This window comes from Clytia hemisphaerica, unplaced genomic scaffold (genome assembly GCF_902728285.1).
Source record: "Clytia hemisphaerica strain Z4C2 unplaced genomic scaffold, Clytia hemisphaerica genome assembly, whole genome shotgun sequence".
Classification (NCBI taxonomy): Eukaryota; Metazoa; Cnidaria; class Hydrozoa; order Leptothecata; family Clytiidae; genus Clytia; species Clytia hemisphaerica.
The window spans coordinates 1,360,723-1,375,105 of NW_027104338.1; the positions used below are offsets into that span (position 1 = coordinate 1,360,723).

The following is a 14,383-nucleotide window of genomic DNA, read 5'->3' on the forward strand; positions in this document are numbered from 1 at the left end:
AAGGCACGAAGGGCACGAAGGCACGCAAGGCACGAAAAAAATCACACTCATATCATAGCGTGTAATAATCGCTTGTGGTTAAAGTTTACGCATGCGCATTATATGTGATGTAGTACATTTATATAACATTACGCAATGGTTTCTTCCAAATATGGTAATACGAGATTTTGCATTGAACTGACTGAAAGATAGGAAAAAGTGCATTCTAAGGGTCTAAAATTTGGAAAATCTGACCAATTTTGTAAAAGACTTTCAAGAAAATGCACGGTAAGGGTCGATCTTTTACCCAAATTTACTCAAATTTGGCTAAATTTTCTCTGCACTTTGAAAGGTCCGATTCCGAAGGCCTAATTTTGGGCCGCACGTACGGTCATATTTGAACCGACTATCTCCCATTCCCCAGGTATTGAAGTACGCAGATTATTTGCTAACTGACTACTAGCATGAACTAGTTGTCATTTGCGTCATAACTTTGGACCACAAGCGATTAAACAGCGCTTCGAGTCGTTTTGATTAAGATGTACCACTCGGATTGCGTATTATTTACGCAAATATTATTACGTAATGGAGCCCGTTCCCAGGAAAGTAGAGGTTTTCGCGCTGCAGTCCATACCAGTCTGTAAAGCGCCTAACCATGATTGATTCCATGGTTTAACATGCGGCAGCCGGTTCCTAGGAATGTTATGGTACCTCATTTTGTAATGTGAACTTGTTCGCACGTAGCTCGTGCACCTACGACACTCCAAAGCTCTCAGCATAGCTACTCGATTGTGCATACGCAATCAGTACCGTTGACGACCGGTGTATCATAAGGTGCCTTGCTCGAAACCCACCTTTAGGGGGTCTGGGACGAGGCATGGTTGTGTGCCTTACTCAGATCACCCCTAAGGCAGTGATGCGCCATGTCCCGGACACTCTTTTTCATGACACTCTTAAAATATTAAATTTCAATAGAAAAATAAAAAATTTAACAAAAATCACCTATTTTCATTGAAAATGGACTAAAAAACTTCGTTAATGACTTGGATGTATTTTTGAGTTACTATAGGACACCACCTCCCCGACCGACCTACCCACCGCATTTCATTTTGGTTATATATTTTGAGGTATTAACTACTTGTGGTTTATTGCTACGCATGCGCATTAACCAGCGCAAACCTTTAACAATTGACAATGATTTTGATCGGAAATATCCAGAGATTTCACAACTATGCAACATCCCCAGAAAGTCCCTAGAAACGATTACATTGCGAAGTCAACAGGATTCGAACCTACATTCGACCTACTAGTCATTGACTATAGTTTAACGCCTTTAACGCATGAGCTGTCACTCCTTTAATATGTGTAATTGTAGGTCTGCCTAATAACTTATTATCTGTACCGTGAAGATAGTTCAATCCCTACATATCCGAAAGTTTATCAGGTATAGATGGGGTTTGAACCCATCATCCATTTGACTTTGTAAACTAGATGTACAACGCCTTATACCTATTGAGCTATCGAGGTATACGCTATGTTTGTACAGATAAAGATATGATAGTTTAAAAACACATCAGTGGAGGTTAATAGTGATATCGAACCTAGTTCTCTCTTACATGTTACATCATAATAGAAACTCAGCTTAAGCATCCTTTGAAAATCTTATCAATGTAAAATTTGTAAGGTTGAAAATTAAAGCGTTTGACTTTTAATTTGATTCTGTCCACTAACGTGCAATATTATATTCATGATACCAGAGTGGTAAATTGATTTGCAAAATATCAGTGACTTTTTGTCCGAGCTTTTCCAACGTTTGTCCTTTCACGTCCATCTAAACCCGACGAACCGCCGCAGTCCGTACACTGTCCGCTACTTCATAGATTTAGATGAGGGGAAGAAAGGGCCAAGAAAGGTCCTATTCCGAAGAGTATACAATTTCCCCCAGAAAGCCTCTTCTACACTTTACAGATCATCTAAATAATGACGCAATGTTTCGAGCTCCAACCCTGGCCCTAACTGATAAGATCGAAATAATCAAAAATCGAAAATATCCAAAAAGTCAAAAAGAAAAAAAAAAGTCCACTTTTGGCCATCCAAAAGATGCAAAAACATGATATGTATAAGAAATTGAATATTGACACCAGAAATTTCTAAACTTCAACCTCAAAAAATCTAAGCCACCAAGATTTTCATACCACAGTGGAGCTATGAGACTCACGTCTAATACATAAGATATTCCCAATTCAAAATTTCGTGTCATTATAAGCATTTTGTTTGAATTTACTCGTCTGGTGATGTTTTTATCACACCAAATTTCATAAATGTGTTCGCTTGGTATTCTAGTATTTATTTTCAAACTTTTGACCATCAAAAGTACGCATAGAAAAAGTTAGAGAACTTTTTAGAAATAAGAGTATTAATCATTTTTTCAAAATCAGACAAGAGTCCTTCGAGCCGCCATGACAGTTGCCCTTTGCGGACAAAGCTTGTACATCGATCGTTTTCTGAAACCAAAGAAAGACAATACTTCGCTCTCCACCGTTTCATTCGATGTTTATCCAGAGTCTCTATAATAATTCCATGGGCGGAGAAAGGCATACAAAATTTGGTCACAGGGGAAATGTTAGTTGGTAATAGCAAGGAATCAAGACAAATATTAAAAACATATGATACCTTGTAATTGTATCCCCGGGGTGGGGGGTACTAGGGTTAGCAGTGTGGACGGGGCCTCCGGGTGAAATCAAAAAGTTTTTGCCCTTACAGGCATTCATTTTTGTGACTAAGCACCCCCCCCCCTGGGCCTTGCAAACAAAGAAACATATCACTGCAGGAAAAAACCCTACAAAGGACAAGAATAAATATCCTGAAATTTTTTTTGAAAAAAACAACTTATTTTACTTCCTTTTTCATATTTCGAACGTATGTAATCAATTTCATCTTAAATTTAAAAAGGACCTTGCACATTTTCTATAGAACCTGACCCTGTTCAATGTTGAAATAAAATACGTTCCAATTCTGATATAAATACCTACAATTAACAATTTGGCGTACAAATTTTGATTTCGTTCTATCTGGTTCTATCAGTAAGCATGAAAAAACCGAACAAAAAATAAGTACGATCATAAAATTATCGAAAAACAATGTATTTCTATATTACCTTCACCTATATTTCCATGGGAGCAGTATATTTAAATATTGATAATACAACAAAATAATATATGAGTTCTACTACATACTAAAATAATGCTTGAGTATTAGATTATGAATTGCAAACAAAAAGCAACTGAAAAAATTATGATTAAAAGTTAGTACTTTGAAATAAAAAATGTCTGTTTTAAGGAAGGAATTAACTATTTTTAGTGAAGATTGTAAAAGAAAAGGCCAGAAAACTTGCAATGAAAATTTGGGCTTTTTGAGGTCCCTGATAATAGGGTTGTCGCTTCCTCTTGATAGATGATCAACGCTTTACGTCACGGCATTCATGACGTAATGTTTATACTACACACAACCACCCGGTCTTTTTTGGGTGCTTCCGTATCAAACATTACGTCATGAATATCACGAATTGAAATATTAGTTCCATTTATACTGAGACGGAAAAATCGTCTGAGACAGGAGATCCTTTTTATTGAAACATCAATGGAAAGTACACTCCTCCATAATGCTCATTTTCTAAATTGCTCGCCTTAGACAAATTAATCGTTTCAGTATAAATAGAACTATTGAAGAAAGGTCTGACTGAGGAGTTGTTCGAATTTAAAAGTCAAATGTCCGAGACTGTCCAAAAGCCCTAGATTACTTGGCCAACCACGTCAAATTACACTAAAAATATTGATAGCCGGCCTTGATTAATTGTGTTCGATGTAAAAATTCTCATCATAATATATTTGAATTTGAGACTTCAATAAATTGAAAAAATGCTATAAATAAGGATTAAAATTCTCAAATTCCTATATAAAAATTCTACGGATTAAAAAAATTATCAGTTTTAAAAACAAAATTTTTTAAAAATTTGAGCAAAATTATACAATAAAATGAGATTATATCATAAAACTGAGAAAAAGTATAATATATAAAGTATAATGCAGCTTATTTTTCTAAGTAAAATTGTCTATAACTTTGTGTATATTGGTTTATACGAAAAAAAAATCAGTTTTCCTGGTAACACGTTTCTTTTATACACCTTTTCGACCATCTTTTTTTGACGCATTTCTCTATTGTCTATTGGTGGTAAAGAAGGACTGGGACGGTTTTAGTGGGATAAAGCGGACACAAAAATGCCCGTGCGGCATTTGGTGGCCACGGTCGAAAAGGTGTACTTTCTTTGGGCTGAACTTTAGACGCGCTTATTTTGTGGACAATTTTAGACCTACTTTAATGGGATAAATTTTCAAATGGAAATCCGGAAAGATTTTATTCGCGAAATATAAAACTAAAAAAATGTCACATAATTAATTCTGAAATTTTAACTGGCATCAAAGAAGCGCTAATAATGCATATTTCAACAACCAGAATGTATAATTTGGCGGAAAAAAAAACGCAATATCATGAAAGTATTGTCTCCTGATAATGCCATCCGGGAAATTAAGTTCCCGCGAAAATTTACCCCATTAAAGTAAAATGTTCTCTTGGAGTTCTTAAAATTAATTCATTTAAATATACAGAATTACCTTCAGTTATAAGGATTGGCCCTCAAGTCGAACAATGTTGATCTAATTTAAAACAATTACTGCAATTACGAAAGTTTGTTATGAATTCAGAAAACTTTCAGCAAAAATCGGCTAATCTGTTGAATTCTCAGACTGGCAATATCCTTACGAACGATGGAGCATTGTTTTTTTAATTAAATCTCAGCCTAAATAATGGGTTTAAACAAAAAGCAGCTTCTATTTTCAAGATTCTTGAACTATTGTATCCACTTCCAGTTCTTCTAGAGGGGCCCGCTCAAGAAAAATCGTTTCTTAGCCTATTTTTAAGAAGTGTTTACGAATATTTCTAACTAAAAATAAATGCTTAAAGAATGATATATAATATTTTTCGGTTATCTTGATTGACTAAATAAAATTGGCTTTAAATAAGTAGGTACTACGTAAGTTCATTGCTAACTAATATGAAAACCCAAAGTGAAAAATAGATACCCAACTATCAATCACTACTTCACAAATCTAAATAAGGCATTACTGTCAAATATGTTTTTAAGACTGTTGTAAAAGAATCGGTATAACTAAAGGGTTACAGCAAGAATTTAAAGCAAGAAATGTAGACCAATCTTTCCAAACACCACATGGGGCTTTGGGATCGAGAAAGGAAAATAATTCAGTCGAGGTGGTTTTAACCACAGTGTTGCTGGTGCTATATCTCGAGGCACGTAGTAGGCTAGTTAAAGAGGAAGCAGAGCAAAATGTTCCTTACTCTGGGAATGGATTAGGTGTAGTCGAAGTAGTTTTAACAACAGTGTTGCTGCTGCTATCCCGAGAATCATAATAAGCTGATTGAGGGACAATGGTTGTAGACTTGCTGGATGATGTTGATGCTTGCCACATTTTCTTACGTGAATGATAGTGGTGAAAGAAGTTGGGCACACGAAGACGTTCCACTTCCAGTCCATGGCCTAACGCTCTGTATAAAAAAATATATTCTTTTTACATTACATTTCGATGACGGTTTTTTACAAACACTTAATTTTCATTGTTTTCTTTTTTTGATAATGGAATGAAAAGGTTATCTCTTAAAAGTCGTTATTGAATGTTTACCCAACAATTAAGAAAGAGAGAGAAAACTTTTGACCAACGACAAGATCTGAAATCTAAGGATGGCATTGTTCTTAGTTCATTCTTAGTTCTTAGGTTTTAGGAAATAATGAGCTTCGTGTTCTTATAGATGTTTCCTTATGAAAGAAATATGTCAACATTGACCAAAAAGAATTGTTTGCGCGACAGGCGAATTGACAACGATAATCTTGTTTTCCATCACTTGTCAGTTGACATTCAATGGGTTGCTAATAGTTACCTGTCAAGGAATTCCCAATCCTCTCCACCCCATTTCGTTTTGAATTCTTTAGTGTTCATTCCACCAATGCGGTCAAAATCATGTTTGGTGATAGAAAACAACCCGTAACCTTCTGTCTCCCATAGTCCTGTAAAAACAAGGAAGGTTGTTTTATCCAATGGTTGTCCATATCTATGTACGAAGATTTTCAATTTTAAGTTATCAAAAACCTTATAAACATAGGCCACTTATTGAATTTGAAATCGTAACATATTTTATTTGGCTGATGATTTTCGTTCATACGGACAGCATGAAACTTTAAGTACCAAAAATTACACCCAAGGACGGGGGTACCTAGGCAAGCAGAGGCAAGTGAAGGGTACAGGTGAGTGCCGCCCTTAAGGGTGACTTTTTCAGAACCTGGCAGTCCCTGTAAGGGTTGGGAAAATCGAAAAATCAGATTTCAGTCCAGTCCTACTAAGGGTCGGAAAAATAGGAAAAATTGTTGGGATATTGCAAATGAAACTGACAATATATATTGCAGACACATTTTCATTATTGCCGGCATATTGCCGGTATATTGTTGATATATTGTCTGACAATATATTCTATAGCCCTTTAAAATACTCTCCTCGACATCCTCCATCTCCACTTAAACATCGAGAATAGGTTAACCATTGAGTCATAGCACTAACAATAATAAATTTGTTACTTTCTTAAACGACAGCTTACCATAGGGGAGATCTGGTGTGTAGCCACAGCTTAAGCGATGGACCATTGGTGCAAAACTCAATCGTTTCTTAATCGTATGCTGAATATATAAAATAATATGATGGATATTCTATCGTGTGGAATATTTTGCATTGTTAACCGGTTACTTTTTCGAAGCGGGCTACACATCTTTTGGCGCAATGCAATTGGTTCTTTTCGCATGACGACGGGCCTGCACTGGCCAGAGTTGCTCGTCGTTAGGGAAATTCATTGTGACGTCACTTTTTCAAAGGAAAATGAACAATGCGTTGACGTTGTTTTTTTCGCTTGTTTTTTTCGCTATTTTTCCTTGATAAGGCGCTAAAAATCAATCGAAGCTGAAGGAAACGGTTAACAAATACAATAATGACCGGTTAGTGAGGGTTGTACTGAGAAATATTGCCCGAGGTCAAGTAACGACCGAGCTTGCGAGGTTGTTGCGTTGACCGAGTTGACCGGTTATTATTGTAAAGATATCACCTGGAAGGGTTGGCCAACACCCTCAGAGACTTACTTCCTTGTTATAATGATTAAATTTGACGTTGCACAGCAATACAGGTGTAGACGAGGAAATAAATTTCCATTTTCCAACCCTTAAAGCTAGAAGAGCTCAAGGTTATAAGCATATAACGTATATACGTTAGTTCGAAGACATTCATTCGAATTTTTTGTGTTGTTTTTTCCTGTCTTTTTATAAGGCACCCCTTCGCTGTAAAAAAATTTACCTCCTTACCACGGGGATAAAATAAGTTCTCCCAGGAATAACACAATTTTTTTTAAACTCTAAACCCTATTAGCCCCAAGCTTTTTTGACTTTTGTATCCCCAGGAGGGGGGGGGGGGTAGAATCTACCACCCTCGATTATTTTCGATCTAGAAGAGCTATGGCCATGAAATTTGGTACAGATGTTCTCCATCATGATACAATTTTCCAGGAAGGAAAAAAAATTTGATGACGTCATTTAAAAACCGATGACGTCATCACAAAATTTCCACCTGTCGTAAAAAAGCCCAAATATATGGTTTACAAAAGTGTCTATTACATTCGAACCATTAAAGATATTTAGATTTTGTTTGAAGATTCTGAAAGATAAAAGGCTGTTCTTTAACATAATTGTCGGTTTTGAAACTTCCATAAAGTTTTTTCTTAAAATCTATGCTGAAGATGAGTAAAATTTTCAAAATTTGATGACGTCATAAATGATGACGGACTGGCTGGGTTTTATATCATGTTTCACAATAAAGTCATAAAACCTGATCCGGAAAACCTATGACCCTAAAATTTTGCACAAGTACTCTTAATAAGATTTTATTAAAAGTCAGAAAGTTTCAAGTCGTTTAAAAAATTTTTCTCCGAGATATAAACAAAAGAACTCCAGCGTGGTAGATTCTACCCACCTGGGGCTAATAGGGTTAATGGTAAGGGTTTTAATAGGTTTTTCAATTTCTAAATGAATATTGTTCCGAGTAGTTTCTGGATATCATAGGCGAAAATTGAGTGCCATTATAATAATTAATCTAAAAAGACGCTTTAAAATAATGAAATAATTAAAATCAAGGGCGCCACCTTTCGTATGGTATCGATGAGAATAGGTGGGATGTCCAAATGCAAATCACAGGTGAATATTATATCATCTTCGTTCTAAAAGATAAGTATAAAAAATTCCTGAAGATTTGTGATCTAAATCGCCTTATATTAACTCTTCTCAAGATATATGAAATTCCATTACAGGTTTCATTTTTTTATCAACAGACAAAGCAACGTGGATTTTTTTTTATTTCTGCAAATTGTAAAAATCCTTTTAAAAAAAAACGTGAAAAAATTGAACTATCAAACTTAGGAATTGCTCAATTTGATAGTAACGACAAAAATCATTTCAACAAAATTTCGTACAATTTTGGAAGCATTTACACTTGCTCTTAAAAGCTTTTAGTAAAATATTTAGGGGATCTATACTAAGTTGTAGGGACCACTGCCGGGTGGGTGGTCAAAATTGTACTTAAGTGGGGTGGTATAAGCTGTAAATTCACTTAGAAGTTGATTTTCAATTTTTTACTTTGTGCAAATTTGGCCTAAAAATGCAGCCATGACCAATAATTTTTGGGTCGGCAAGAAAAAGGTCGCTTATAATACCTCAGTATCCGACAATTGTCAATTGAAGTAATTTGCTCTGCCCTTTTTCAGACTATGTAACCCGCTGAAATATTGTGTAGTGTAAGGGGTATTGTACATAAATAAGGAATACTATACAGACTTCATATACGGTTCATACCTTCACAAGATCAGCGCCAGCTTGTAAGCCGAAAGCTCTTTCAAATGGGCCGTCCAAGTTAAGAAAGTTGTACCTAGAAGAATAACATCATAAAATCAATGAAAAAATATTATTTCCGACCATCAAAAGATATTTCCGACCATCAAATGATATTTCCGACCATTAAATGTTCAAATTTTTAGAGTTTTGGATATTTCCGACCATCAAAATATATTTCCGACCATCAAATGATATTTCCGACCATTACGCTATGATATTTCCGACCATTAAAGATATTTCCGCCCATCTACGGAAAAAAAAATTTGCCCGACTGGGGCTTTCTTTTCACTTTCTTTTTGTAATGAATAGATTTTGGTGTGTTTTCGTGGCGAGAGAAAAAATTGACGAGACTACATGGTGCCGCTGAAGAACCTATTTTACCTAGCGTAATCCACCTAATAAATTTACTGTAAAAAGCATAAACAAAAAAAATACTGCGATTTATTTTGAAATGTTCATTGTTGGTTAATTTTTTCGGTGTCTGGCGAGCGCTATGACTTTCCTAGATCCTAAAATAGTTAACTATTCCGGAATAGAACCCGTGCTGTCTGCATCGGCGGAACTCTCCTTCCTTCCTCTTATATATTGTGTAGTGTATGTAGCCCTTTATACCATAGGGTCAGCCCAGGTCTAGGTCCCCCCAAATATTAAAAGTTTTTTAAGCAGCCCCCAGTCCCATACCTAGTATAAAATATTTGTTGATTTAATATGGCTTTTAGGAATTAATCACGTTTACATTATTTTGCGCTTCTCGAAATCTATTTCGTGGGTGAAAATGACTATAATGGTTAATTCAAGATGGTAGACACAAGTGAAAAAAAACAGAATCAATAGACTGTAAAATGAAAGGTTTTTGAATAACAATGTGGTGATATGGAGAAAAATAATAGAACAATAGTCAGCCCCAACCTTATGCTATTGAAATTCTAGCCCCCACCAAACATATTAGGTCCCCCAAATATTTGGCTGTATTTTAGCTCCCAGTTTTCGTTTGCAATATTTTGGGTGTAGCCCCCCCCCCACACTATGCATAGCCACTATTGGAAATAACTTCCACCTTTTGAGTCGACTTCTCTCGAAACTTTTCTTGATATCAATATCAGAGGAGTTGAAATCAGCAATGATCACGTTCAAATTCACATCCTGTGTTTCCAGATAGACCTGAAAGATAAAGCCAATTAAAGACAGTTCGTTGATGTTCAAAGCAAGGCATGTGTCTTCTCCTGTTCTCCTGACAAAGCAGATATTAACAAAAGAATTTCATAGATGGCAAAGGTGTGTTTTCGTCGGCAAAAAATTTTCGTTTGCAAAAACTTTCGTCACTTGTCATTTATTTCGAAAAAATTTTCGTCAGCAAAAATCAATTGCTGGTAAAAAAATTTGTCGTCTTAGAAATTTTGTCGGTAAAAAAGTACATTGCCCATTCTGGGGTTTATAAAGTTCATGTAAGCTCGACATTTTTAAATAATCGATTTTTTTGATTTTCTAAATGATAGAATGAAAATGATCAATACCTGTTCCATGTTATCAATGAAATGTTGTACCCATCGTCCCTGATTCTTGACTAAAATAATAAAAGAAAGTGTACTTAAAGGCCAAAGTAAGTACCAAATATTTTGTTGATTCTTTTCCCATAGGGGCAAATTGTTTTGCTTACACTTTTGCCACTTTTGCCCTTGTTCCCACTTCTGCCACCATCATGTTGAAACATTTTTAAAAAGTGTGAAAAGTGGCTCCTTCAGCTAACTTGTGTCAGGCAATGTGTAAAAACGAGACCACGTTCCTTCTAATACGGGCCCGAAACAGTGGTCCTGCTAGTTAAAATTCCGACGGCAACAGAGCCTTATTCTAGGTCTTTATATTACATTTTCAATCGGTACAACATAAATTATGCCTTCTGCCATCTTTGAATAAATTTATTCTCTAGTTGCATAGCAACGGAAAATTAATGCAAAATTAAAATCAAAATTATTCATTCGAAAGCTGCCATTTTGTGTACCACTTTTCACACAAACTGCGCGAAACAAAACAAATTTGCTTTTTGCTTGGTGGAGATTGAGAATTTACCACTTTTAACAAAGGACACAAACGATCATTTGGAATTAGGTCAGGGGGGGGCACGCAGTTACTACAAGACATGATGTGTAGTAAGTGCTTTTTCAACACTTTTCTTCAGGACCACCACCCTTTGCAGTTACTACACCTTGGTAGTAACTGTTTTCAGAAAAGATTTCCAGGTACCACCCCTGTTTTTGAGTGATATCATCAAAAACATGCTCGAAATTACCCTAAATTGCGATTATTTTTCAACCTAAAGCCATTTTTGTGCTAGATTTTCTTTTAATTTACTTGATTAACAACTGTTGAGAACATTTTAATGATAATTAGGGAAAGCATGATTTCAAAGTTGGGTCTGAGAAAAATTTCAAATTTTTTTCGTCCATTCATAACAAAAATATTTTTTTTAACAAAGAATTTTTTCACAAAAAAAATCATTTTTTGTGAAAAATTTTGAAAGTTCTTTTAAAAGAATTAAAATATAAGCACTTACTACACCAAAAGTGCTAGTTTTAGTGTTTGGCACCACCCCCAAACAGCAGTTACTACACTGTGTAGTAACTGTTTTCATAACTTCTGAATACAGTACCACCACGGTAGTAAGTGTCATATTGTCTTGTAGTAACTGCGTGCCCCCCCCTGATTAGGTGGCAAAAAATGTAAGCACTTTTGCCACTTTGAGACACATTTTGTAGAAACAATTTCAAACCTGGTGGCACTTGGGGCAAAGATGTGAAAAATAGCAGCGAAACAATTTGCCCCCATGTTGACTTGACGCCACTAGCTTTTGTAAAGTTTGGAAAAATCCAGTAAAAACCCAGTGTAGAGTAAAGATTATGATACACAAAAAGAAATCGTTGTTTAGCTTACTAATAAAATTAGATTATATATGATTAATACTAGTAAATAGAAAATACATGTTTGTTTTTTTATAAGCATATCTTTTTTGTGAAACAAGCTCAGTTATGCTTAGAGATATTTTAGGCTCAGACTCGAAGTATGTTTATCATATACTTATTTTTCCGAAAAATTCGAGTCTCCAATTTTTCCAAAATCTGTCGTTGATATACACGAGGATATGGAAATAAGTAATGTAATGACACAAAGATTTTTCAGGGAGTTGTGAACGATTGTCGCGTTTATGCTTGTATTTTTTTTAAACGACAATTGCATTACAACGACTTCTTTTCCATCTATTAGAAAACTAATTTTTCACTTACACACCTCAAAACCAAGCTCAGTAATATGCTTATTTTTTAGACAAATTCAGGTATCGGTATGCTTATAAACGTTATGCTTATAAAAAAACATGTATTAGCGTACACGTTTCTTTTTGTAAGAATATCCAATTTTTTGAAGATTTCTGATGCTCTTTAACTTTTGAGTTTAAAGCCTAAAAATATTCTTAAAAACGTTCTTAATTTCATCATTTTTGAGTATTTTTCAGCAATTTTCCAAGAAATTGGGTGTTTTAGAGTCCGCGAAGCCTTAAAATGTTTAAAAATTTTCTCAATATTTTGGCCATCGAAGCCTGATGTTCTTATATATTTGTTCTTATAAAAGAGTATAAAATTTGACTAAATCCGTGAATGGCTCTTACCTGGTACAATTACGTGGACAGTAGCTTTGGGATTCCAAACAAAACCACTGGGACGGTATAGTTTGTTTTTGACTGCATCGCGGTATATATAGGTTGACAATCGTCTTGTTGATGCTAAGATAACAAAGAAAACGTATCAAAAATGTGTACCAAGGACATTTCGTAGAACTAAAAATATCTTTGTATTACATAAATGACAGTTCGAAAAATGATCTTCTATTGGATGGAAATGAAATAAGCACTCCGATAGCTTAGCTGGGGGTCATTGCAGTCATTGCAATTCTTTTCCACGGAAAGTCATGTGACATCTTTTTCAACCAATAAGATTTAATAATTTCGAGGGTAAAACAAACACTATGGTTTAACTCACTAAAAGATTATGTTTACTGAAAACACATAATTAATCTTTAGTAAGTTTTCTGTTGTACCCCAGTTCTGACGTCATGCCGTGGCGAAGAATGACATGCTTAAAAATACATATAGTTGACATCAATCGACCTTTATAAACACGAACCAATTCCCTTATACAGTGTGTCCTGAAATAAGCGGACAAATTTTATTTATATAAAACAAAATCCTCAAAACTCGTTATCTAAACCGGGCTTAGAATAATTGAAATAAGATTATTATTCGCATAAATAATGACGAATTTACTTTATATAAAAATTCGACCGCTTTTTTGGGACACGCTGTAGTGACACTAATGTTGATTTGAGTGTATTAATACTATCAAAGGAAAATAAAAAATGCACTTACCTTCATTTTCCACTGATAATTCCTGAAGAAAAAAAAGAAAAGTCTACCAAATTGTTCTTCGCAGGAAAAAAGGCCAGCAAAAATCGACCGTGGTAAGAGTGGGAAAGGCTAGAAATCTCAAACGATATATTTCTTTAAAGAAATCTGAAGCGATGAAATACTAGGGGGATGGCCCACCGAATATTTTGAAGTCTAAAAAGTCCAAATCCTGCTTTATCCAACTAAAAAGCCTTTTAAGGTGTTTACAAGGCGCAAAAACTGAAAAATGTTTCAAAAGTTTTGACCACCCCCACTTCAAACGTCTCGCGGGGGCCTATGACCATACTACCCTCTTTTCCAAATCCAATCGTCTGGCATGTTAGACTAAAGAACAAGCCTTGAACACTTACTATTTCGATAAGATAACGATCACCACGTAATACGTCATGGTTTTCTTCCACATTCACTATCCTCTTCAACTTGTATTTACTGTAAAAAAACGAAAATCAATATTTAACGATTCGACCAAGTACATACTCTTACCTCGAACCTAGCCTGTTTCAAACCCTTCTAGTTCTGTGCCTAAAGGTTGCGAGGTAAGAAATCAGCTGCAGTGTTTCGCTTGTACTGAGGTGGAACAGGCTAACCCAGACTATTGGTACGCTTTATTAAAGATTCTAACAGTGTCAAATCCAGTAATGTTTATTACGTAACATTGCTTATAATATGGAAAATTAATTATACCTTTTATGTTTTTTCTTGACTGCTTTCATGTATTCGTTAACAACACCAACGGCTACCTGCGGAAAAGAAATTTGTTTGTGATAAGCGAAAACACACAATTTGGAGAACATAATCTCAGGATGAATAAAGACAAGATGAGACATGAAAATTCACTTTACCCGACCCCAAAAAAGTACACAAGTCCATTCAAGTGGCTCAAAATGGAAACTTTAAAAGGA

The 14,383-nt window shown here is 35.1% G+C and overlaps 1 protein-coding gene across 1 annotated transcript in view; it reads right to left on the reverse strand.

The window, feature by feature from the left end:
- Nucleotides 1–4,805: 4,805 nt before the first annotated feature.
- LOC136817902 (beta-1,4-N-acetylgalactosaminyltransferase 3-like) overlaps nt 4,806–14,383 on the reverse strand; it is a 74,492-nt gene continuing 64,914 nt past the window's right edge. The window contains exons 7-17 of the mRNA XM_067074233.1: nt 14,166–14,221; nt 13,832–13,910; nt 13,443–13,464; nt 12,687–12,800; nt 10,543–10,592; nt 10,086–10,189; nt 8,990–9,062; nt 8,284–8,358; nt 6,700–6,778; nt 5,989–6,115; nt 4,806–5,598 (exon numbers count right to left, since the gene is read on the reverse strand). Of these exons, the coding sequence (XP_066930334.1) occupies nt 5,388–5,598; nt 5,989–6,115; nt 6,700–6,778; nt 8,284–8,358; nt 8,990–9,062; nt 10,086–10,189; nt 10,543–10,592; nt 12,687–12,800; nt 13,443–13,464; nt 13,832–13,910; nt 14,166–14,221 (990 nt within the window). The 3' untranslated portion in view covers nt 4,806–5,387. The remainder of the gene's footprint in view (nt 5,599–5,988; nt 6,116–6,699; nt 6,779–8,283; nt 8,359–8,989; nt 9,063–10,085; nt 10,190–10,542; nt 10,593–12,686; nt 12,801–13,442; nt 13,465–13,831; nt 13,911–14,165; nt 14,222–14,383) is intronic.